Source organism: Peromyscus californicus, unplaced genomic scaffold, assembly GCF_007827085.1.
Source record: "Peromyscus californicus insignis strain IS unplaced genomic scaffold, ASM782708v3 Scaffold_8__1_contigs__length_139910024, whole genome shotgun sequence".
In the NCBI taxonomy this organism is placed as follows: Eukaryota; Metazoa; Chordata; class Mammalia; order Rodentia; family Cricetidae; genus Peromyscus; species Peromyscus californicus.
Genome location: NW_026294606.1, coordinates 135,281,584 through 135,307,491, shown reverse-complemented (window position 1 = coordinate 135,307,491; position 25,908 = coordinate 135,281,584). Strand labels below are relative to the sequence as shown.

Below are 25,908 nucleotides of genomic sequence, written 5' to 3'. Positions count from 1 at the left end.
TACTTAAAATGCCATTAGCATTTTTTTGAAGGTCCCCCATACCTTACTGAAGTAAGACAAAATTACAATATTTTCTTTAATAGGTTCCAAAAGTATTTTCATACCTGTACACACACACACACACACACACACACATACACACACGCACGCACGCACGCACGCACGCATGTACACATGCATCCATGCACATCACAGTTAAGAGGTAAAAGTATGCAAGTATTTTGATACTGACTCAATCCTCTTAGGAGCATTTTCCCTTATCTTCCATGATTCTTACCTCATTTATAAGAAATGAAAATTTCATTGAGTGAGCTGAATTTGGAGCTTGTATTTTGGTTTTCCTTGCTTGGAGGAAAGGCTATTTTAAACAGGCTTGATCTACGTCTGTAAGCATGAGGAAAGTCACACAAAAGCACTTACTGTATGTGCCGGTTGAGCATCCTTAATTCAAAAAATCCTAAATCTGAAGTGCTCCAACACATGCCTCAAGAGGAAAATTTTACAGCATCTAGCTTTGCTTTATGCACAAAATTATTTAAAATACTGTATAAAATTACAGTCAGACTATATCTATAAGGAACACATGAAACATAAATGAATTTCATGTTTAGACTTGGATCCCAACTCCAAGATGCCTTATTATGCATATGCAAATGTTTCCAAATTTAAAAAAGACCTAAACCCTGAAGTTTTGGGGCCCCTTCAGATAAGATATTCAACCTGTATTTGTGGGGAAAAGGGGCTGGCTAGAGAAATCCACCCTGACCCTGGAGCCCAGAATTAGGGAAGGATGGCTCAGATAAAGCCAGTGAGAAAAACACAGTTTAGCTCAGATCAGAGCCATCTCTGCTCCTGTCCAACTGACGTGTGAAATCAACCAATCACAGAGCAGGACAGCACAATCCTGGCCCTAGGGCTCAGGACCAGGGAAAGAAACACAGCCTGTGTTTGGACCTGGGCCAGAGAAATGAACCAAGGAAACATGCCCTGACTCTGAAATCAGTACCAAAGAAACACTCTTGGCCCCTAGAACCAGAGTCAGTGAATGAAATGTGCCCTGGCCTTAGAGGTAGTGACAGAAAGGTAAGTAAGGCCAGTGAGAGAAACACAGTTTAGCTCAGATCAAGGCCGTCTCTGGCCCTGTCCAACTGACTTGTAAAAACAACCAATCACAGAAAAGGACAGTAGAATTCTGGCCCTAGGGCCCAGGACCAGGGAAAGAAACACAGCCTATGTTTGGGACCTGAGCCAGAGAAGTGAACACTTTATCCCCAAACCCAGAACCCAGGAAATATGCCCTGACTCTGAGACTAGTACCAAAATAACACTCTTGGCCCCTAGAATCAGAGTCAGTGAAATAAATGTGCCCTGGCCTTAGAGGTAGTGTCAAAAAGCCAAAAAGGCCAGTGAAAGAAACACAGTTTGGCCCTGATATCATGGCCATCTCTGCCCCTTGCTCACAAAACTGGCTAATCCCTGGGTAGAAAATAAACTAACCAATCACAGTTGACTCTGCCCCCTAGACATCCTATATAAACCACCCTGCCTGGTCAGTGGTGAGCTGTTCTCTCCACCCTGGTAGAGGCAGCTACTCTCCTGGACTCCTCCTTCCCAAATAAACCTCTTTCTCAAAAGAGTATTGGGTGAAGACCTTCATTGACAGCTGAACAGAAGAACCTTGCTGGGACATCCCATAGTGGACTGAGCAAGGGGGAGCTGAACAGAAGAACCTTGCTGGGACGTCCCATAGTGGACTGAGCGAGAAAGAGCTGGTAACACTGAGCCAGAGATTGTGGCTCTCCAGGAGAGGAGCAGGATTGCTGTGTCCTGTGGGGAAAACATCCCCCATCATACTATCATACCAGGTATATCCTGACTTTCCCGAAGAGTCAGGATACCCTTCCTTGCTGAAGCAATTTCAGGTCTGTCTGACTCTCCCGAGAAGTCAGAAAACCTTCCTTTCCAAGGTTGGGCTGTTTCTTTGCAGAGCTGTGCTAAACAGCTCCAGGTGTCCGGGACACCTTCAGGGCAGAGCTCTTGTTCTGAGTAGCTCTGAGGTGTCCGGGATACCTCGCCCTCTAGGGTTGAACTGTCTCCTTGCAGTTTCAGCCATCAATTTACTTACATTTGGTGCCGAAACCTGGGACACCAAACCCAGAGCTGTTGCAGTTTACTTACAGTATTGATCCCTTGCCTTTCCAGTGGGATTTACCTGTGTCCTTCCTCACCTAATCTCCAGCACTAGAGAAGAGTTTCATGGAGCTGCTGTGTGTCTCAGGCCCACACCGTGACGGATGTGTGCCACATGCTCAGGAACTGACATAGTAGGGAGAAGAGGGGTGAGGCTGCTGTTTAGCACCTGCTCACCACCTGGAAAAGACTTGGAGGGATGTTTGGCTAGCAAGAGAGATGAGGTGAGCGTAGAGGTGTGAGCATAGAGGTGTGAGAGAGCTGGCTAGGAAAAGGCAAACCCTGTCACTCTTCCTCTTCCACACCAACTGCCAAAAACTGTCCATATGGTTCCTTTAACTTAATTAAACACACGGTTATAAAACTTTAAATCTCCTCTGGTAAAGACCAATATTCCCACACCTATGCTAACGGTGGTGGTTATTGTTGTTGTTTTTTATCAAAGCAAAATACATATGGACCAGAGATGCAAAGAGGCAGACTATGTGAAAGAGGTGTTTCTCTTTTTTCCTGACAAATAGTGGATGAGTGAAAGATGTCTGAAAAGATGTTGCTAAGGAAATGAGTATGTATTTTACATAGCAGTGTGCTGACCCCACTGGCTGTATTTAGGTTCCACATGAGAAGAAAGTTCTAGAAGCCAAAGAATGGCCTTTATGAAACCTTAAGCTCCGAATATTTTTGGAAAGAATAAATCAAAGAAACTTCAAACTCTGAGAAAAACAAAGACACAGAAAATATCCAGGATGTGTTTACTGTTGTCGCTGCCAAGTAAGGAAATGAACACACTGTTTGATTTATTAAAATCATTTTAAGCTACTATTTTCACTTAAAAACAGAAACACCAAAATCCATCATAAAAAATAACTACTCACATAAAAGTAATAATAACATCATAAGAAAGTTCAAAAGGAGTCAAAATTGATGGAGAACCTTGTTAAAAGAAGGACTTAGTCTCCTGTCTGGTGAGGGGAACAACACTTTGGTGTGGTGCCCATCATGGCCTGTGGCCACCCTGCCCATTGCCTACATATAAGAAAGCATCATCTTACTGAATTGGAGGTTTTGTTTTTTGTTTTTTGTTGTTGTTGTTGTTGTTGTTTTTTGGGGGGGCAGATCTTGGTTGTTTTGCTAATACCAACTGTCAGAAAAAATATATCCTACTGAACCACAGGAATTCTGGACTTTGTGGGTTGAGGACAGTGGGGAAGGACCCACTTTACACCATGTAATCCTACAGACCCAGCTTAAAAGGGAGAACTTCCAAAGAGGCTTCCAGTGGAGGTTAAGAACAAATGCAAGAGAACACTGGAAGAGCACTGGTTCCTCTTCCTGACTCTGGGGACTGGGGGTGGGGGGGTGGGGGTGGGTTCAAAGCATGCCTCTGAATCTCCTTGCAGGCTTAGCCCCTTGAAGTGTGGAACCCTGTTACCTTGGTGTTCCTGCCCACAGCCTCTGCCATTTTCTATGAGGGAGTGGCTAATTAAAATACAAATCATGTGTCAAGAATCATTTGTGTGTCTGGTATATGCATGGTCATTTTCATTTTCTCTCTCTCTCTCTCTCTCTCTCTCTCTCTCTCTCTCTCTCTCTCTCTCTGTGTGTGTGTGTGTGTGTGTGTGTGTGTGTGTGTGTGTGTGTGTTGCCTTCAAAGTTTCCCGCCGAGCTAGTCTGTCCCCTGAAAAGGATTGTGCATTGCTGACAAGACATTCTTTGTGGTGATACCCATCACTACAAACCAGTGACAAGTCACCTTGCCTTGAAGAGTAGGGTAACAATGCTCCATTTACACACAGCTACAATATAGACTGCCATCAAACAAACCTTTAGTAGCTGGAAAACCTCACAGCTATATTTGGAAATGGACCTATGCTTTACCTATTGCAAGCTAATATGGAAAGGGGATGATTTGTTTTCTAGTATTTGTTTTCTAGTACATGCCTCATAATTTTATTCAAACATTATTTCAGAGTATTAAACTGATGTGAAAGCCTTTATGTTATTTCATGATTACATAACTATGCCTAAGAAAATTAGGGATTACCTGAGAAAACATTTTTCAAACTTTTCCTTATTTAATAATACCTCAATTTTTATTCAGAAAGTTTAGTGTTAAAGAATGAACCCACGAGATCTGCCTGGCTCTGCCTCCCGAGTTCGAGGCCAGCCTGGGCTACCAAGCGAGTCCCAGGAAAGGCGCAAAGCTACACAGAGAAACCCTGTCTCGAAAAACCAAAAAAAAAAAAAAAAAAAAAAAAGAATGAACCCACGAATATAAGTATTCCTGGAGATTTTTAATTTCATATTAAGATGCTATTTTTAATATTTTGAGAGGTGGCAATTGTTGGTTTTATGCGGGGCTTTTACCCTGTGAGGAAAAGTCACAAGGCACAACAAAACCCACTATGAGAGTTTATTAGGAAAAAGGAGGGACAGGAAAGGATGTGATCAGGCTTGTGGAAATGGTTGTGCAGAGAGAGAGGGGAAGAAGGGGAAGAAGGAGGAGGAGGAGAAGGAGTCTGTGACCCGCTTTTTATGGATTCCACTGCACATGCATGTATGGGCTCACATAGCTACACCACACATGCGCATAGATTACGTGATCACGCTGCTCACAAATTACTGGACCACGCAGCACTTGGGTTACGTGGACCTAAAGCCCTGGAATGACTAAACATCTGAACCGCGCATGTGCAGTCATGTAGCTGGCGAGGGGGGCGGGGGGGGGGGGGGGGGGACACGGGACGGGGACGGGACAGGAATTCCAACAGCAATGCTGCTCAAAGTTATGCAAAAAAGTACATTTGAAGTCCAGATGTCATCATGTCAGCAAGGCACCACAACATTGTCATTAAGAGTGTCAGAGATTACTGAATGAGCTTGCTTCTGCCCTACCACGTGTATGTGTAGATTCTTTAAAAAGAGTAATAAAGAATGTTCCTTTGTCGTGCGTGGGAGGTGAAAGCAGGGTGTAACTGACAGGAAGGCCCACATCACAGAGCATCGGAGGAACTGAGCTGGTGAGCCAGAGAGCGATACCAACTGCAAGAGAAACTAGAGCGGCAGAAGTCAAGGAAAAGCCCAAGTTTTGACAAATCAGTTCAGTGGGTAAGAGAAAGAGGAGGTATTGTTTTGCTTCCAAAGACCACAAGGAAGCACATTTTACATCAACATCTTTAAAAATTCAGCAAATGCAGAACACATACGAACCATAGGAATTGATTCCAAAATCACCCAAGTTCAAGAAACAAGATATGAATCCATCACTCCTCAGTGCCTCATGGCATCTGTAGCCTCGTTTTAGACTGCTTTGTAACAAAAGGGTAGTTAATGTTCAGGGGAAATTGTTAAACACACCACACACGCATGTGTTCATGTACACACACACACACACACACACACACACACACACACACGCACACACATTTTACACACACTATTCTCAAAAATCATTTAAAAATGCTCAAGCATAGAGGAGGCAGAGTCAGGCAGATCTTTGTGAGTTCAAGGCCAGCCTGGTCTATATAGCAAGTTCTAGGCCAACCAGGGCTACACATGAGACTTGTCTCCAAAAAAGAAATATTCAAGCAATATTCAGTTGTAGTTTCTGTAAAACATTCTTTGTAGTAAAGCTCTGACCACAGAGTTGGTAATGAGTGTGTGGTTCCTACAGTGGATTCTAAAAAATAAACTGTATATAAATTGGCACACACCAGTGACTGCAAAGACCAATAATGTGTTGCAGTTTTTTAGTACCAATATTTAGAAACTATTGATTGTCGCATGTGCACCCAGGTACACCAGTCTCATTCTGGAGATAATTGGATGTTAGATATTCTTAGAGATTCTATGTATGACTATGCATTTAATTCTGTAAATCAAATTGTGTATGGAAACTCCTTAATAGGAAAGATGTGTAAATCCTTGTTTCACTCCAGCTGGTATTCACATTATGCATACACATATACGTAAGAATTGTCCTTCCTGTCAACCATGTGAACAACAGCTGCTTCCCGGTGGTTGGCCTCTGGTGGTGTCTGTCCTCCTGGTGGCATTTGGCTTGTTTGAGCATACCATCTACTCATCCCTTCCATTTCAAGATGGTGCTATCTCACCTTCTTACTGTCTGCATCCTCCCTCCCCCTCCCCTTCCCTTCCTCTTCCTCTCCCCACTTCTTCCTTTCTTCCTTCTTTTCTCTTCTTGTCTTTCTGGATTTTGAGACTGGGTATCATGTAGCCCACCCAAACTGCCTACAGACTCACTATGTAGCTGAGGATGTCCTTGAACTCATAATCCTCCTCCTTTCTACCTTTGATTTTTCTTCTTCAGGTTTGTTCCTTGAGTTTCTTTCCCTGCTTAATAAGAGGTACTGGTTTGTTTGTTTTTCTGAACATTTTTCTCTTGAATCTTGAAACGTTTCTATTTTGTGATGGATAATTTTAATTGTCAGTTTAATACAGCCTGGAGTCACCTGGAAAAAAAGACCTCTGAAATATTTGCGGGGGAGGTGTACCTGGATTATGTTAAGTGAGAGGAAGACCCACCCTGAATGTAGGTGGCACCGTTTCCTAGGCTGAGCTTTGGACTGGCCGGCAGGGAGAGTGCAAGCGAAGCACACGTGTGCACAATTCCTTGCTCTCTGCTCGTGAATATGAATGTGATGTGACTTGCTTCTGGTTCCTTCCCAGTGGTGATGGACTGTGACCTGGAACTGTGAGTCAGATAAACCTTTTCTTCCTTCAATTGCTTTTGTCTCTTATCAGAGCACCAGGAAATGAAACTAAGACGCCAGCATTGTGAGGCTCTCCGCACTCTGTAGGCTGGTAGGCTCGTTCATTGCTGCATTGGCGGGAAACACAGAGCCCTTGCTCTTTAAGGGTGAACTGTAGCTTGCTGCTCAGCCTCGCCCTGGGGAGCACACTGTTCACGCTTGCCTCGTCCCGTGGTCTTCAGTCCTCTCCAGTTCACCAGGCTCTTCTGCTTGCATTGCTTATATTGTACGTTTGAAGATTGTTCTCCATCACCACACTTGTGTGCTCTAATATGGTACATCCTTGCAAGTGGTGTCTCTTCATTTTCCATGGCACAATTTTAGTTGACTACCAAATGCCTGCCCAATTTTTAACTTCTTTGTCTTACATTGGAGGCACTCTGTGACTTGGACCATTCTCCAAGCTTCTTTGTATAGTGAAGTTCACTGAGTTTTGGATCCTAGTGAGATTTTGTTTGTTTTTGGTTTGGTGTTTGTTTGTTTATTTGTTTTTGGTGTGTGTTTGTTCGTTGCTATTGTCTGGACTTGACTTCAGTTTTCTTGCCTCACCACATCTATCAATAACTACTTAATTGTTGGTGTCTAATTAGTCACTGTCTTTTAAATTTTATTTTCCAAAGCATTTATGTTCTTGAATTTTCCCTTATTTGGCAGCTTCAGCTGTAACTCGATTTGAGAACTTCAGATTCTGACCTGGACCTTTGTTCTTCAGTTCCTCACTGCTGTGTAATGTGAACTGTGGCTCAGGAGAAAGAATTGCCATGCCTCCCCAAACTTTAATGACTCACTTATCACCAAAGATAACTCCATAAAAGATATTACACTACAAAGCACTCCCAAATATTCTCCCTAAATAATGGGACAATGACAGTGAGCTGCTTAGGTAATGAGTCTCAGTCCCTGTCTTTATTTGCTTTAATTTGTTTGGATTTGGGTAAGCATACTCTCTTTTACTCTCTCTCAAAAGCTAAATCAACCTCATGAAAATTGAACCTATAACCTTGGCCTCATTAATTTACCTTCTGTAAAATTGCCCTCTGTGAATTTATGTTCTTCTATAATGAGATTATGAGTGTGGTTTTATTCATTCAGTAAACAATGCCAACCCAGGTCAGTGGCTACAGAAACGCAGAGATCAGTAGATAAGGTTTTTGCCCTAGAGGGATTAGGATAAGTTCTCAGGTCCCTAATGCAAGGGCAAAGTGATGTCTGCTAAAGGAGAGTGTTTCCCTACTGCCAAGAACTTAAGAGAAAAGGGGTGACTGATTGCTAGCGGGACAGGCCCTGTGAAGATGTGGGGCTTTCACGGATGGGAAGGGAGAAGAAAATGCCCAGTTATATAATTGGTCACTCAGACCCCTCAGCAGGGTTATTAGCATGTGTGAACAGAAGACTAGATAGATGCTGCCGGGAAAGCTATGAGAAGGTTAGTCACAAGGAGAAGAACTTCAGTGTCCTACCGAGGTTTTCATTGATGGTGACATGCAGCAGAGACACTGCTTCATCTCTGAGCAGGGCAGTACTACAGTGTGGGGAAGACCAGAGATAGAGAGGAGCCCTGAGAACTGCCAAAGCCTGAGCTAGGACAACAGTGGCATGCAGAGAAGAGGAGGGAGTGAGCAAGGCTGAAATAAGCAATGTTTGATAACCAACTCGTTTGATTAGTAGAGGAAGAGAGCAATAATCCCTGGGAAGTCTTGGTTTGGCTTGCTGTGGTTGTCTTACTATAGTCTGAACATATTAAATGGAAATTCCAAAAGCTCCATAGATTTCAAATTACACAGTATTTAGAGTACCATCAGGAAATTTCAGGTTGTTCTGTTCCATCCTACATGGGACATGAATAGTTCCTCTGTCCAGCACTTCCATCCTGTATACCGCGCCCTCCTTAGTCACTCAATAGCCAGCACAGTTAACAGATTTACTGTCATAGTATATCACAGTGCTTATGATCAGATAGACCTTATTTCACTTACTGATGGCTCCAAAGCAAAGGAGGCCATGAGAGGAGACACCACAGTGCAAAATATCAAAAGACAGTAATGGTGCTCCAGGGCATATCGGGAGCAGCCTAATATATATGTATTATATACACACATATATATGATAATTAATATCCACTGAAGACAAAGGGTACAGGATTTGATCCTGAGTACTTCCAAGGTGCTAGTACCCTTCCAGAATATCCAAATGTGGAAAAGGGATGCAAACAGTTCTGAACCTGGTGTATTTACGAAGTTCACAGTAAGTAGAAGCAGGAAGGTTATGGAAAGAGTTGAACTGGTTATAAAGATTTAGATATCAGATGAAGGCTGCCTGAAGACATGTTGTGCATGAGACCCTTAAGAGATGGAAAGTGGAAATGAGATGGAAAGATGGCCAGAGGTAGAAATGTGAAGCTGGTGAGCAAGATGGGAAAGAGCCTATGAAGAAGACACATGTTGGACATGGGATGAGAAGGCTCCATGCTGACAGGGAAACCTTGAGGTAGATAGAGGCGATGCTGATCTCCTGTGGGGAGATATAAGTGAGAACAAGAGGAGGAGGATGTTGGCTTTGATTTTTGAATGTAGCAAACTAATTGCTGTGATCTGCAGTCCACGAGGGCCTGGTTATGCTGGACTCTCTGATATCTCAGTTCGGTTTGGCTGCTTGATAATCACATTGTTTCTCTACTGTTAGGTGGGCGTGATCATATTGTCTTGCTCAAAGGCAGCCGTAGTGGGTTCCATGGTGGCTCTGGTAAAAATGCCACCTGATGGCTCGGTCATCTGTTGGGTTGGGTGCTGTGTAAATCAGCTTTCTAAGGCTGTAACAAAATACCCAGGTGATAAGAGAAAGACTTGATGACCTTTAGCTTGTAGTTTGACAGGTTTTAATCCATGGTCACTTGGCTGTGTCATTTTGGACCTGTGGTGACACAGTACATCTTGTAAGATGGCACAGTGGAGGAGGCTTGCTCAACTCTTGGTGGTCTGGAAGCAGAGAAGTGGAAAGGGGGAGAACTGAGATCCCACCTTTATGTGCATCCTGCAGCCACCTAACTTACTCTCTCTAGGCCCCACCTCTTAAAGGTTTTACTGTCTGTGAAGAGTGCCACACAGCCTTTGAGGAATGTTCAAGATTACAAGTATATCAGAGGCCTGTTGTGTATCCGGTTCCCGAAAGGGAAACAGACAAGTGAAAACCACAAATGAATCTGGGTTTCTACTGTGCTTGTGGTTTTTGTGTGGATGACATAGACAAGGAAGAGTACAGGAAACAGATGATAAACACCACCACCATCCTTTGATATCTAGATGAAGAGTGATCAGAGGCTCCGAGAAAGGAGCATGCTGGTACATGCTGGTATGTTTGAGGGCAGCAAGGAGATCAGCCTTGCTCACGTGGAGGAAGCATGGGAGAAAGGGAAGGGTATATAGTGGCTCTGTAGCTGTGTGTTTGATTCCAAGTGTGTTAAGACGGTTTGGAATGTTCTCGAGGCAAAGGGTAGATGAACAGACTTGAGAGGGGAGGAAGAAGAGAAGCAAAAAAAGAGAGGTTAGCTATGAAGCTTCTCAGAGTTCCACAGAAATCCTACCTCTGGCAGCTTGGGCTAGCCTGGTGCTTGTAAGAGTGATCTGAACCTGAATATGTGCTGAGCAAGACCTATCAGCTTGCGTGTGTCAGGTGTGTATGTGAACCAGCAAGGGAGATTCAAGATGAGTCCAGGTTTCCCCTCAAGCAGCTAGAAAAACATCTGAAGGCTGCTGGCTTAGTTTGCAGGACTACTCAAACCATTACAGACTGGATGGCTCAGTTTGGAAAGCTGTAAATCCAAGACCAAGACCAGCAATGTTGATTTAGAGGCCCTTGATGGAGAATGTGCCCTATACCTCTTTTCTTACTTGTGCTGATTTGCTGGTAACCTGGGATGCACTTTGGCCTCTAAACACATGCTGCAGTCTCTGCCTTATACATATATGATCATGGCATTCACTCTGTGCTGGTATCTGTGGCCCAATTTCCCCTTCCAATAAAGATACAAGCCACAGAATTAAGGGCTCACCTAACTCCAATATGTCTTCATCAAAACTAATAAGCATACTGGCAGCCCTCATGAAGGTCACATTCTGAGGGGTTGGGGAGCAGGATTTCAACCTGTGAATTTAGGGAGAAGTTAAACAGTTTAACTTAGAGCTGTTTGCATTAGCAGATGTGGAGGTGTGGAGATGAGCAAGCTAAGAAGCAGAGAAAAACCAGCAGAGTTGGGGGGCATGTTGAGTCTGAGGTGAAGTTAGACACTCTGGTGGAGGTGCCAGGTGAACAGCCAGCTATGTGTTCTGAAGTTCTGAGGATGGATGTGTGGAAATCCGAAGATACAAGGGCTATTTAAAGTCAAGAAACTAGATGAGATCACACCAAAAGGAAGTTTGGCCGAAACAGACAAGAGTTCCAAGAAGACTGAAGCTCAGAGACCAGTAAAAGATCAAGACCCACAATAAATGTTGAATAAAATCTCACATATGGGCTCAGTGGTCCAGCCTTTGCCTTGGACATGCAAAGCCAAATTCAGTCCCAGCACCACAAAAACCAAACCCACATGTGCTTGCCATTGTGAAAAGGCAATTACATTTTAATGATGATTTTACATTATATTCTAAATATTTACAGTTGCGGCTTTCTCTGAAGTGTCCTGTGAGTCAGCCCAAGCATGGACTGAGTTTTCCCAGCCAATATGTTGCAGGGTTGCTGGTGCTGAAATGGAATGTTTTGAATGCCATAAAGGAGTCAGAGGGCACTAATAAAAGTAATAAAGCGCACTTTTCTCAGGAGGAGAAATAGCTTTGGAGAATGCTGTTTCAGTCCTTGATTTAAGAAGGCATTTTCTAGAAAGGCAGTCATGCCACGGTGGACTGAGCAGCTCAATGTTTGTTCTTTCGGCTGTTTTTGGCAAGAGGGTTGTTCATACATTGAAAAGTGTTTTTAGACAAATGTATATTAACATTTGTTAATATATGTGACCAGGCTTTAGCAAATTTGAAAAGCAGAGGACCATGACGATGACATGAGCTTTGTGGCCACTTGGTGTGTTTACTTTTGAGGTTTTTCCTTCACGTCTGCTGTTCACACTGAGTCAGGAGTGTGTGGATCGGGACCAGCGGAGGCAGATAGCACCTTGGTCTTCTGAACATGCTCAGTGCATTCTCCTTAGCCACCGCACTTCCGTTCTCCTTCCGTTCCCCCTTCACTGTCATGCTTCACAGTTCAGTTCAGATGTCATGTCTGAGTCAATGTTTTCCTGACTCCCACATCACTGCCCTGCCCAGATTGGAGGGTTGAACCCACAATGTAACCTGACACTGCAGCAACACAAACATTGACAATTTGTGCCCCCACTAGCTTTGGGGAAGAAACCAGGGTTTTTATATTGATTTCCTTAGTACCTTGTGTAAGACTTACCAATAAATATTTAGTAAGTCCTTATGGTCCATGAAGGAAAAAGTGCAATTCTCTTCCTGCTCAAGACACACCTACCTAAGCTGTAACTCACCTGTTGCTCCTCATCAGAATGTAAGGTGTTCTGTTTGGAGTGTACCATTGACTAACCCAGTAATGTATAAAATATCTAGAGAGGAGTCCTCTTAAACAGCTTCCAAACAGATTGTTGCTCCAAGGGCTACTTTTGTGCCCTACCCAAACCCTACTATTACATGTATATTCAACATAATTCATTTTGCTTACTAATTTGAAAGGATACCATCAATATTAAAACCAGATATAGTATACATTTCAGGTTATCTATCAAGGTAAATAATAAAAAGGCTAAAGTTTGGTTTTGTAAATTTATTAAATAAATTTTCTTTTATTTTTGAGATTATAGTTATATCATTTCCCCCTGCCCTTTCCTCCCTCCAAATCTTTCTATACACCTCTTCTTGCTCAAACTCATGGTATCTTTTTTTCATTAGTTGTTGTTAAATGCACATATGTACACACACACACATATTTACATTTCAAATCCATGTTCTGTCTGTATAATGTTACCTTTATATGTGTTTTCAGGGATGACCATTTGGTATTGGATAACCATTGGTATGCTCTTCCCTTGAGAACAGTATTCTCCTGCTCTCAATATTCCTTAGTCACTGTAGTTCTTCGTGTAGTATGAGGTCTAGTGGTCTCTGCCCCGTCCACGTTGGCAAGTTTCTTGGTGTTGTCCTTGTTCAGCTCATGTTTGTGCAGTCATGTTGGTGAAACTTTGCGGGGATAGCTTCTGAAATATTCTCAGAAACAGGCAAAGGAAGGAATGTGTTCATATGTGATATCCCCCCCTCATCTCTCAGTGTTGAGAATTGACTTGACTATACACTGTTCTTTTCTTATGTGTGCACATGTGCATGCTTGCTTATATGTGTATTAGGAGAGTGTGTGTGCACATGTGCATGCATGCTTATATGTGTATTAGGCAAGTGTGTGTGTGCACATGTACGTCATGTAGAGGCCACAGGTTGATATCAGATGTCTTCCTCCATCAATTAGCATCTTACATATCCTGATGATATATACACTTATATACCCTGGCAGAGTCTCTCACTGAACCCAAAGCATTTTGCTTTGACTAGCCAGCTTGCTCTGATGATCCCCTTTCTCTGCCTTTGAGTCCTGGGATTACAGGTGGGCCCTGCATGTATGTGAGTTCTGGGAATCTGAAGTCCAGGCCTTATTCATGTTCAGCAAGTACTTTATCCACTGAGCTCTCTCCCCAGCCTATATGCCTACCATTCTTGATGGCACCACCTCCCTGATTTAAATGGCTTTACTTTCATTTTTCTGAGTCATTCAACATGACCAAGGAAACTGGATTCACTCAAGGGGCCAGGATTGTTGAAAATTGGGAATGCTACTGAACAGGACAGGAGATGTGCCATTGCAATGAAGTTATTTAAATCTTGATTTCTTTCCCTAGCTCTGCTTTGCGAAGTGTATCTACTGGATCCTCAAGACCTTCCAAAATCTGCTTGGTGTGTGGGGATGAGGCCTCTGGATGTCACTATGGGGTAGTGACCTGTGGCAGCTGCAAAGTCTTCTTCAAAAGAGCCGTGGAAGGTAAATGTTCATGTGGGTGTTCCCTTTATGCATTCCTCTTTGAGTGTCTTGCTTGCACAGTCCACTTTGCAGTGTTACTGGGAAACTCTTGCAAAATGTTTTTGATGTAATCTCTCATAATGAATAGTAATGATAACTTATCTTAAAAACTGCCAGAGATTTTTTTCCACTGAGCGGCATTTAGTGAGAGCTGTTAAAGTCACCAGCAGGGCTTGTCGATCTGAATCAAGAATTCTGGGTCAGTGTGCATTCGATCTGCATGTTGTAGAAGAGCGTTTTTCAGCAGTCACACAGAATTCTTCTTCTCCCTCTTCTTGGTATTTTTCTGCAAATATATGCATTTGTGCAAATTAAAACATTAATATAGGATGTAGGCTCAGGTTTAAATCATGTGTTGTTCAACCATTCAAACTCCAGGTTCCCTCTTTCATCCTTTATTCTTACTGAAGGTTTCTGTGTGAATACCATAAATGAAAGTTTGCCTGGGGTTGAACGTGTATGTGTAGGCTAGTTTTGGCTTCCATCCAGGTAAACAAGTACTTCTTAAGTCAGTATGGTTACTTCTTCCCTTTACCCTCACTGGCAAGCAGTTAATTAACATCAGACTTAGGCCAGATGGTTCTGTTAATGGTGAAAATTGTGTGAATGTGGAGACTTCTCACTCTTACTGGAAGAGTTATTTTGTCGCCGACATTTATGCATCTAAGAAGCTCCACATGAAGACCCTGTAAGGTTAAATTCTCAGGGAAATTGGAGGAGAGATAAGCTGGTGCCTTGGGGACTTGGAAAAGCAGTATTTTTTTTTTCTGCCAGAGATCACAGTCATATTCTCGGTTCTGCAGTATGAAGGGACTTGACTCCTAGGTTGATTTTACATTATTTGATTGATACTGGTTTTTTTTTATACAGTTATTGAATTGAACCCAGGGTCTCATGCATGTAGGCAAGTGTTCTACACCACCGAGTCACACCCCAGCCTGATTTACAGTCTCAATGATCTGATAGTCCCAGAGTGCAGCGTAGAGTTAGTAATAGGAGTTGAGTTGTTCTCTCTCAGTAGATGGATTCTTGTTACAAATAACAAACACTTCATCTCAAACTGATTGGAGCCCAGAGGAAACTCTTTGGCCCTTATGCTGGAAAAGTCCAAGCACAGACTTTGTTTGTGTAAGCCACAGTCCTAAGCCAGGCTGTTAGAACTCCCTGGGCTATTGGGTTTGTTCTGGCTCTAGCCTGCCCATTATCTCTTGGCCTAGAGACAGGACGACCAGGCCTCCATTTAAAGCAGGTGATTTGTTCCTGGTGGTTCCTATCAAGGTCCCCACAGAACTGCCTCAAAGTGAATGTGACTCAGCTTGCCACTCTCCTCACCATGAGGGATGCAGAACCAGACAACCTGAGCTCCAAGACTCAGAGTTTAACAAGGGTGCTGCCCTGAGGGAAGGTAGAGTCTGTTACCAGAAGGAAGTTGATTTTCAGAAAATGGAAAAAAATAGATTTTTCACAATACTAGAGGTATCAATCTGGTTTTCTTTCCCAGTACACCATTGGCTCAGTATAAGATAAATAAGTAAATGGACTGCTGGCACCTTCCTAATTCCTCTTGACACCTTTCGCCCCAGACTGCCCCTTCCCCTTCTCCCTCATTAGTAACTAAGTAAGTGACACTGAAAACAAAGCTTAGTGGAGAAGAGCAGGGTGGAGTGGAGTGGCAGCAGAGGCCTCCACGCTGCCAGCTGCCACCACCCCTGCCTGGGCCAGCTCCGTGTCAGACCCAGACCTGATGCTTTCCAGAATCTGCCTTTTTCTGTGGAAAAAGAAAATGTTTTAGGGATTCTTGCTGAGTTTGTGTTAAATAGTCTCTGTGGAAATCCACCAAGAATTATTTTTGTAACTAGGGTATAAATAAGTGTGGAAAACCCAAGTATTGGTACCTCATTTTTGTTTGTTAGAAAGTAGATCAATTAGAGAGATGATGAGGTTTGTTACTTTTTAGATTTTTGGTGTGGTGAGCTTTGGTGTGTGTGTGCTGAAGTGTGGGGATGACCGTGCATTATTAAGCAAATGGACCACTGCATCATACCCCCAGCCCTAAGACTTTCATTATTAAAGTTTATTACATTCTAAATTGGGAATTTGACTTTTAACATTTAGCTACATGAGGCAAGTGTGGATTTAAAGTGCAAATGGCCCTCTTTGTTTTTATATTTGTGAATTTTGTATTTCTCCCTACCCAACTCTTGTAATTGGTTCTTTCCATTCTCATGAAAACTCTGGCTGCTCTTTTATTCTATTCGTGCCAACTGGGTTAATAAAGGGGTGATCCAAACATCAAGAAGAACTTAGGTAGTACCCTAAGTATGTGTATATGTGACTGTGCATAATGTCACATGTATGCATACATATGCTTGCTTATTCAAGTGTTTCTTCTTTTCTGATTCTTTGACATCTTTACGCTCCTCTTATACTACAGCAGAGAATTTGAGACAACAGATGAGGGGAAACAGGGAAGAGGAGAGCCAACCAACACTAAAGGGGAACACGGTACCAAAGAATACTGAGGGGGCATTATGCGAGAATAGACAGGATATCCAACCACATCCTGAGCTCCATACCAGCTTAGGGATGCCCCTTGAGATGCTAAGATCCTCCTAGACCAGAGGTTCTCTCAACCTGTGGGTCACGACCCCTTTGGGGGTGGCATAACAGATATCCTGCATATCAGATATTTACATTACAATTCATAAGAGTAGCAAAATGATACTTATGAATTAGCAATGAAGTAATTTTATGGTTGAGGAACTGTATTAAAGGGCCACAGTATTAGGCAGGTTGAGAACCACTGTCCTAGACTCAACCATTCTCAAAGGGGATATGTGAAAATTCTGTGGAAAGTCCTTGGAGGGGAATCTGTGTTGTCAGCTAGACTGTGTAGGGTTCTTCCGTGAAGCCTCTGCGGCAATGCTGGTTGGGTGGTACCTTTGAGTGTTACACAGTTGAGACAATATTGGTAGTCACAAACAAGTCCTTCAGCTTGTCTGTCAAAATCTTTTGGGATAAGACAGCCTTCCTTGAGAGCCCAGCAAGGAAGCTCTAGCTATAAAGAGCCACCAAATGCATGTTTGGATAAGCCCAGCAATGCCCTTTATGACACAGAACAATCAAGGGGAAATGGCTACCCCAAATTGTTGGAGTTCAGTGTCAGGGTTCAGCCTTGGCCTATTGAAAGGTTCCTTGAAGTGGGAAGTGAGGAATTGGGGAATAATAGGAAGAAACATAGATGTAAACAGAGAGAAAAGATAGAGACACAGGATAGTTTCAGGAGGGCCCTGAGTCAATACCCAGCCACCTCAAGATTATTTCAAATGGGCTTTTTATACACTAACAAGGGGAGAGGCAAAAGACCTCCCCCTTTTAAGATCAAAGCACAACATACAACCAAGTGTAGACCCTTCAAAACACCTGGTCACCACGCCTTTGGTCAAATCATCCCATTATGCAGCCCTGCTGAATAAAGCAAGCTCAGCCTCTCTGACCTTGAGCAAGGCCTTACAAGGGAGCCTCTATGGATCCCCACACCAAATCAGTAAATTCTAACCAGAACTAGTCCCAGAATTCATGTCAGCATTTTAATTCTGGTATGGAACTTCTAATTCTCCTTTGGGTTTTCAGTCCCTCCATCCTGCTCCAATAGTAAAATACTGTAACTTCCTCTTGTCTACGTAGTTAATGTGGTGATCCCCCAGTGAGCGGAGTGGAGTGGATTCCACGTATTATTTTATAATCTCATTTCCTCTGCAGATACACAGTTGATGAGCAGTGTGTAGGAGACACAGCTCCCACAAATCACCAAATAGTTCCAAGGCTATAAAAGGAGGAGAGTTCATTATTAAGTAAGGTCACCTGGATTTATGTTTTTGTAAGCAGACCTGTTAGGCTGAAAGGTCACCAGCTTGGATCAACTAAGTCGGGTGCTGGCCTCTGTTTCTCTTAAAGGAGGAGACTTATAAGTTTATTTCTTAAAGTGAAATTGTCTTAAAGGTTTCATTTCAGGTTAATGTTTATTTTTTTCAAATATTAATACCACCTGTGAGGCTGCACCCCATTCATTTCACGTCTGCTTCACTGTGTACACTTCCTGAGACTTATTGGTTCATGATTCTATATAGAGAAATATTTTTAAGGAAATGTTACACGTGATAAATGATGAATTTTCTTAGCTCCTTTAAGATGCATGAGGGAACTGAGTAGGTCCAGAAGAAAGTGTGTCTCGTGCAATATACTCAGGTTATCTGTGTGCTTTGTGTGTACGTGCAAGCCAGAGTGTAAGTGAGCAAGTGTGTGGTCCGCTAGAGGATAAAATTGACCATTGTGCCACAAAATAAAGACCTCCAATGGAGGAGACGCAAGTCGGTGTGGAAGGTATTGAGTAACTCAAATATATCCCCTGGCCTCTGGCAATATAAAATTAAGTCAATGATAAAGCAAGGAATAATTTAATGTCCATCAGATGTTTTCATTTAGTAACATAAGATCAGCCCCTACTGTTCCCAGAATTGTACAAGGTTATTGGGTGTCCACATCCATTGCCCCTGCTCCCTCAGATGGGAATGCCAAGGACTCACAGCCTTCCCATCAAATAGTTTGAAGATGAAATTGACCATAGTCTTTTTATCTGAAGTTAGGAACCATGGCAGCTGATTCCATTTACTGTAGTATCTTTATGAACATTGGTATATTAATTAGTTTTTGTTGCTGTGATCAAATGCCTGACAAGAAGGAACTTGAGGGGTGGGGGATTTGGGGCTTACCCTTGGAAGGGATATAGCACATCATATCTAGGAAGACACAGCCTGAGGGCTGAGGTTGCTGGTCACATTGCATTCAGTAAGCAGAGAGAGGACAGGAAAGGGGATTGGGCTAAGAAACTTCCGAGCACACCCCCAAGTGGCCCACTTACTCCAGCTAGGCCCCACCTCAAGGCCACCCCCTGCTGGGGAACCAGCATTCATACAGGTGACTATGGGGGACATTTCACGTTTAACCATAGCTTCTCTCTTCCATACACATACTGTGTTAGTGGTAGTAGAAAACGTTGGTTGCTATGGAAACACACCATAAACATAATGTTTAGGCTCCCCTGGAAGGTGAGGGAAGACTTCCCAAAGTGACCCCAAAGTAATTGTACAGAGATTAGCCTCGGCAGCGCGAGTCGAGATAAGGGCAGGGTGACAATTTTGTGTTACCACTGTGTAAAATTCAAGGTGTGAGGTTATGAAAATGAGGTAAAGACACAGGTTGGGTCCCAGTCCTGGACATCAAGAAGGAGCCTGAATTCACCCTTTAGAAAACTGAACCCCTGGACGTTTTCATAGCTGAATGGTAAGCCCAGTGTCTCATTTAGGATCTGGCTGTAATAGGTGCATTCACCAACATGGTGATACATCTGGTGGCTGCTTTCATCATTCAGGCAAGAGGTCACCTAGAATAGACCAAAGCCATCAGGGTTAGAGATGACAGGAGGGACAAAGATATCAAAGAATGTCATTAGCTCTGAATGGAGGGCGAGGAAGCCAAACTCGAAAGTGATTTCCCCAGGCTCCATTCCTGGTGACATTTTCTGAGGCAGAATACTGAGTGGGCGTGTCTTGGGGGTGTGGGAGGAAAGGGTCATTTGTTCAGCAAGCATTGATTCATTCCCTCCAAATCCCAGGAATTGTATTCTGCATTTCTAGGACACACTGGGCTAGGATCAAAGAAATATAAGGAAATGGCCAATGGGCCCTGTCTTGAGGGAACTTACAGTACTGTGAGGGGCAGGGAAGTGAAGAACATAACAAATGAGTTGCTTATAGACTGTCTGGAAAGGCTGATAGATGCCGTGTAACCAGGGAAGAATTGCTAGCACAAGGTGAAGGGAGTGAGGCTTGGTGTAGGATGGGTTTGCAGTGTCTGTGGAGCATTCAGATGTGTCTAACAGCAAGTGGGGTGCGTGGTTACAGCAAGTGGGGTGCTGGTTCTGAAGCTTGGGAACAAAGCGAGCTTGAGAGTGAAGGTTTTACAATCATCATCCATGAGAGCAGATGCAATGGCCTGAGACAAGGGCTCTTAGAGAAGCAGACCTCAGAGTTTCTGACAAAATGCATGGTATAAGCACACAGAAATAATGTCTCTCACCTCCTTTCCTGATGTATGCAGAAAAAGCTTAGCTGCTGGGTCTCTAGCTATGGATGGCCTTTCTCAGCTTTAAGCATCGAGTTTGAGCATTTTCCATCCCAGCCTTGACTTTTATTCATCCTCTTATTCTTGCTCACCTTTAGCCAGTCCAGAGTCCCAGACAATTGTGACTTGAGAGGGATTTGATTTGCTAAACACTACATAAAGCAACACCCCACACGTGTCGACGACGTATTGCGTATTTGGTAACTAGTATGTCTGTAGGGCTCATCTCCATGTACGTATGTGCCACTTATCTGATTTTCTAGAGTGGAAAATACTTTGCAGCAATTTATTAGAAAATGATTTGACATTGGGATGCAGGAGCCATAAAAATTAGTATTATCCAAAGAAAGCTCCTTGTAGCTTAAATTTTTGAATCAAGGTTCACTTCATGTGGCATATTTGAGAAATCTCAATCAGGAGAACAGGAAGTAATTTTCAGAGTTACTTCTCATGTTGATGTATTTGCTTATAACACATCTTGTCCCTCAAAACGTGTAAGTGGCTCTCAGATTTCCATGAGCTAAGTGAAATTTAAAACAAGTGAAACAGAAGACGGGAGAAAGGGGAAATGGAAGTGAGAATGAAGCCTGGAGCTGGGCATGTATGTGTTGGAGAGGTTTGCCCCAAGACCTGTGCAGAAGCTGCCCTCAAACCACTCACAGCTTTCACATGACCATCAGGACACAGTGTCACCTGACCTGCCATGCTCTTCTTAAGCTCTGGCTGAAGGAATCCAAGAGAACATTCTCATGAGCAGCTTTGGCTCATATTGTCTACTTTCCCTCTGAATGGTAACCTGGAATTTTAAAAGTAGCATTCCATTGTCACTGATAGAATGTTAGATTTATATATAAGGTGTTGTTGTTGTTGTTTGGTTGTTTTTTTTTAAGTGAGGGGAGGTGCACTACTCAGGATGAAATCCAAGTCCTCACACAAGCGAGCAACCCTATCACTTAGCTACATCCTCAACTCCCAGCCTTCTTGAATCAAGATTTTGTGAGTTTGAGAAGGAAATGTCTTTGGATCCGAACTTTCTAAGCAATTGTCATGACAGGGAAAATATCAACTAGTTCTGAATAAGTCCTAATGGTCTTGTTCTTCAACTCTTGCAAATATTAAATATTTACTGAGCAATTATTTCATGCTCATTATGACAAAAAGTTTATTATATTTTATCATTTTAATCCTTATGATAATCCCTTGCAGTGAGCAAAATTGGCTATCCTTATGTTCAAGATCAGCCCAGGAAAGCATTTATAACCTAAACCACTTGTCAAAGGTTGCCCAAATAGAAGGAAGAGCCAGGGCTGAGATTTGAACACTAGATAGCCCAGGTAGCCTGACACTCTACACTTAGCACATAAGCCATCCTTCTCTTAGAGTTACCTCAGATCTCAACTATTTTTACCCAAAAAAAAGTAGAGCAATAGCTTGGGCTCGAGGATGGGCACATTATAATTTAATAGTTATCTTGCTATATTCTAAATAATTAACTCCTACCCATTCCAAGTTGAAATTCTAATTTGAAATACTATTGCCTTAATGGTAAAAAAAATTGGGTTGTCTCTACTCTTCCTTAAGGAATGAACCTCATATTTTTAAATAGTCACCATTACCATCTTGAAGTGCCTCTATAACATCTTGATATTAATCTGAAGTCTTATTTGAAAATTTTATGTTTCTATATTTCATTTCCTATGTGCGAAAAAATTATATATAGCCTCTGAGAAGGCTCAAGGAAACATTGAGAGAAGGTCTCCTCAAATGAAACTCACTCTTTAGCTGTTAGATGTCTGCTATATGAATACCAGCTCACAACCACACCTGAGTCAAGAGATTCACCTCCTCCCTTGACATGCACTCATGGCGTAATTAGCATCATGTAATTTGCATGATTTAGTAACCTTGACAATAATTAAGTCCTAAAAATGAGGACTGCTGAATTTCCTGAAAGTCAATGCCCAGACAGAATCTGCCTGGGAGATAGAAAGATGGGTTTGTTATGATGAGTGAACTTGGAAGGGAGAAGGTATAGACAAAGACTTGAGAGCTTGTCTCTGAGGACACCCTTTAGCTAAATCTCCTGCAGTGCCATGAAAGCCTGCTTGACTAAAGTAGGTCCATACCCAAGAGGAGGTAGAGGAGCAGATTAAACAAAGACCCTCTGACCAAAGCCTGAATATTGGAATGAGAAATCTCAACCTTTCTCTTGAATACAGCAACTTTGTGGGGGGGAGGGGCACCATAGTGGCTGTTGGTTTTGTTCCTTGATGTTGCATAAGTGAGGTCCAGTGGAGGGTGGGGCCTTGGAGAGGAGGGCACAACTGGGAACGGACAGTGTATGATGTGAAGTAAGGACCTTCCTGTAGGTGGAATTAGCCCAGCTGAATGGAAGGCCTGGCTCAGGAGTGAGAAGGGAAAATTGGCAGGACTTAATGGTGGGTAGTTCTAGGGAGTGATGGCCATTTTTGACAGAGACTTGAGGAGGCTGCCAGTTAAGCATCAGGTATAGGAGTAGGGTTTAGAACTATTGAGGTTACAGAAATTCATTCTCCAAAAAGGAATGAAGCCGTTCAGAAAGAGAAAAGCTATAAAAAAGAAAAGAAAAGAATTCATTCTTTTCCTGCTGATTTTTCTTGAGAGTTTAAAAATAAACAACACAGTTAGCTATTAGCTAGTTGGCAGTCAGTGAGCTTGAATAACAGGAAGTCAGCAGCCGTCATGGCTACCGAGAAGAGGCATAGGAAGTTCCATGGAGAACTCAAAAGTCTGTTAAAGGTATCGGGCCCTCAGCATGAGCAAGCTAGGCCAGCTAGGATAGTGATGCTGGGGGTAGGGGCTACTGCTGCTCTTATTCCTAGTATTACCACTCCTAAATGATAACTTTAGCATACTCAAGGGAGCCATAATATGATACTATTTATGATTGGAAAGGAAGAAAAAAACCTCTGTAGAAAATAAGAAAAAATGCTAATCATTCAAGTTCCCCAAACTTTTACCCTCAAAGAGAAACACAGAGTGTATGTATACTGATGGTTTCTTTTCTGTTACTCCTTTGTGTCTCCATCCAATGACCTTCTGGCTTCTTCACCAGGACAGAGGGGCTGTTTAGAAAGAAGCAGTTGTGTGAAATACATTTTCTAAGAGCTTGGCCTTGCCTAACTCAGTTACTCTGAAACAAGAACAGGAAGCAAGGCTTCCCTTTCCAAAAGAAGACTTCAAAGCCACCTGCAGTTATCCTAAAAAGGGCTGTAGGTGTGCCTGCCATCTCCTTCCCTCTCTTTATCAAGTCCCCATCACAAAGGAGAACAGCCAACACAGAGCAGAGATGCTCACAGCTGCTGAAGTGATGTCGAGAGGTTCTGTCCTGTTCCAGAATGGTCCTGTTTGGAGCCCTTTAATAAATTGAACATGTCATGTTATTAATGGCAGCAACTCACATGCCTCAGATGGTGAAGGACAATCACTCAGCAAGGCATCTTCCCCTTCCAGGTAGAAGAGCCCTCTCTGAGGTCTCAAAGGAGTCATGGTTGTCTTTAGTGAGTCTTTAACTCCCTAAAGCGCTGGCCTTGGACAGTGCAACACCTTTCCAATATAAATGTTTTCTTTCCTTTGTAACAGTAAAATCAGAAAATATTGCAAAAACTTGAAAGAATTTAAATGTAGAATGGTATACTGACATGTCAAAAACATTAAAAAATCAGAGTGGATTGGCTGGAGTAGATATTAACACTTTCAGAAGTTTGATATAAATGCTTACTTTTACTTATTTGTTTCGGTGAAATCAAAACTATAGAGTTCGTAGAAAAGGGAATAATGTATCTTCCTTTCTCTTGTGTTTTGTTTTACTTTGTTTTTATTAATTTTTTTAGGTGGACAGGGTCTCACTAGTGGCCTCTGCCTCCTGAGTGCTAGCATGCCAGCATGTACCTCCTCTTTGCTCTTTTCTCCCAATGCCATGTTTTGCAGGAAGAACCAGGGCTTGAGTTTAGAAACTCACACGCCCTTACAGTAACCACTTCCAAACTTTGTAGGCAACGGTATTTGGATTTTACTCAGCCATTTGAATCCTTATCATGAACTCCCCCGATAAACAGCTGTATAGTAAAGGTGTCACAGAATAGATCCCAGTGTCGTTTTTATGGAGCGGTGCTACCCACTCTGAGACTGAGCAAATAATTGACCGTCTGCTTCCTCTTCTATAAACAAAAGAAAATAAATCTTAAAGGCCTTGCCTGTCTTAGACAGAGGAAGATAAAAATGGGTACACATGTGTTTAAGTTACTTGAGAAACAATAAAAGATTGCTTTATACACCTTCCTATTAAAAATGATTCCCTGTTCTTCAGAACTCCATCACTATGTATTGGTTATCAATAAAATAGGAACTATTTATACAACAGCTAATATGTGGACATGTTAAATATTTGTCTTGAAGGAATAAAAATGTAGAAGAGCAAAGACAGCTTCCTATTCTTTCTAGATCACTTCTGATTTTGTTTTTATCATTAATTAACTGTATCAAGATTTATAAAATACACTTAAATCTACCATTCCGATCTGATTGAACAATGTAGTTGTAGAATCAGCACAGAAGTAGTCTATGTTGAGTGTTCTGTTACCTGTGTTTCTGTGTGTATGTATAATGTATGTATATATGTATGTTTCTTTGTGTGCATGTAGGATGTGTGTGTTTCTTTGTGTGTGTGTGTGTGTGATGTTTCTGTGTTTCTTTGTGTGTTTGTAGGATGTATCTTTTAAGTTGTTTGCCACAGGCTAGCTGGCCTTCCTGATCTCAGTCTTCATCTCGCCTCCAGTCTCCCCGATGAGCACTGAGATGCAGACCTGTGCTGCTGCACATGTTTTTTACATGGGTGCTAGGGATTTGAACTAAGATTCTCACACACACACAGCAAGTATTTTGCCTCCTGTGCCATCTCCCCAGGCCAGATTATGTTTTTTTAACGTAGCCATAACATAGCATTTCTCCAGTAAACAGACTCCACAATTTGATATTGCTGTTACTATATAATATGAACTGGAAAATGAGTAGGAATGGAAGGTATTAATAGCCCTTTTACAGAAATTTTAACTAAAAATTCCAATAGAAATAATTTTTAAGGGAGAAAATGTGAAATATTTATAGAAATAGCACTACTAAATTAAAATCCTTCTAATAACCTTCTCTTCCTGTTTTTTTTTTAAATTAAATGTGCTTATGACATATCTGATTAGGATTTATTTAAAGAGCTTCAGTTACTGTAATTAACAATTAATGATACTTAAAATTCAATATATTTATGATGCACCTTGGAAATATTAAAATAACTGACCTTTGTCTAATTTCGCCATCATCTCTGAGAACTGAGCTGTAGTCAAAACTAAGGTAGATGAGAGCTCACGCAGACACAAAAAGGAAGGTTCAGAATACTAGAAAGCAAGGCTTTTGGTGCTAAGAAGACAAAGAAAGGCAGATTACCCAAAGGGCTGGAGCCACATGAGCTGTAGCCGTTAGTGGAGATGGGGGATGTGCACCATCCTGCCCACGGTACGGAGAATCTGGCCAAGTCCTTCACCCGCCTCTCTGGCTAGGTGCCACATGAACTCTGGTCTGTTCCCACTGATGAAAAGGCATA

General features: G+C 42.3%; 1 protein-coding gene across 6 annotated transcripts in view; it reads left to right on the top strand.

Annotated features, from left to right (window-relative positions):
* Positions 1 to 25,908, top strand: part of Nr3c2 (nuclear receptor subfamily 3 group C member 2) — a 333,780-nt gene that overhangs the window by 158,362 nt on the left and 149,510 nt on the right. For 5 of the 6 annotated variants that reach the window (XM_052729017.1, XM_052729020.1, XM_052729022.1 and 2 more), the window contains one exon: positions 13,912 to 14,063. In XM_052729017.1, the coding sequence (XP_052584977.1) occupies positions 13,912 to 14,063 (152 nt within the window). The remainder of the gene's footprint in view (positions 1 to 13,911; positions 14,064 to 25,908) is intronic. The other variant, XM_052729018.1, reaches the window with a different exon arrangement.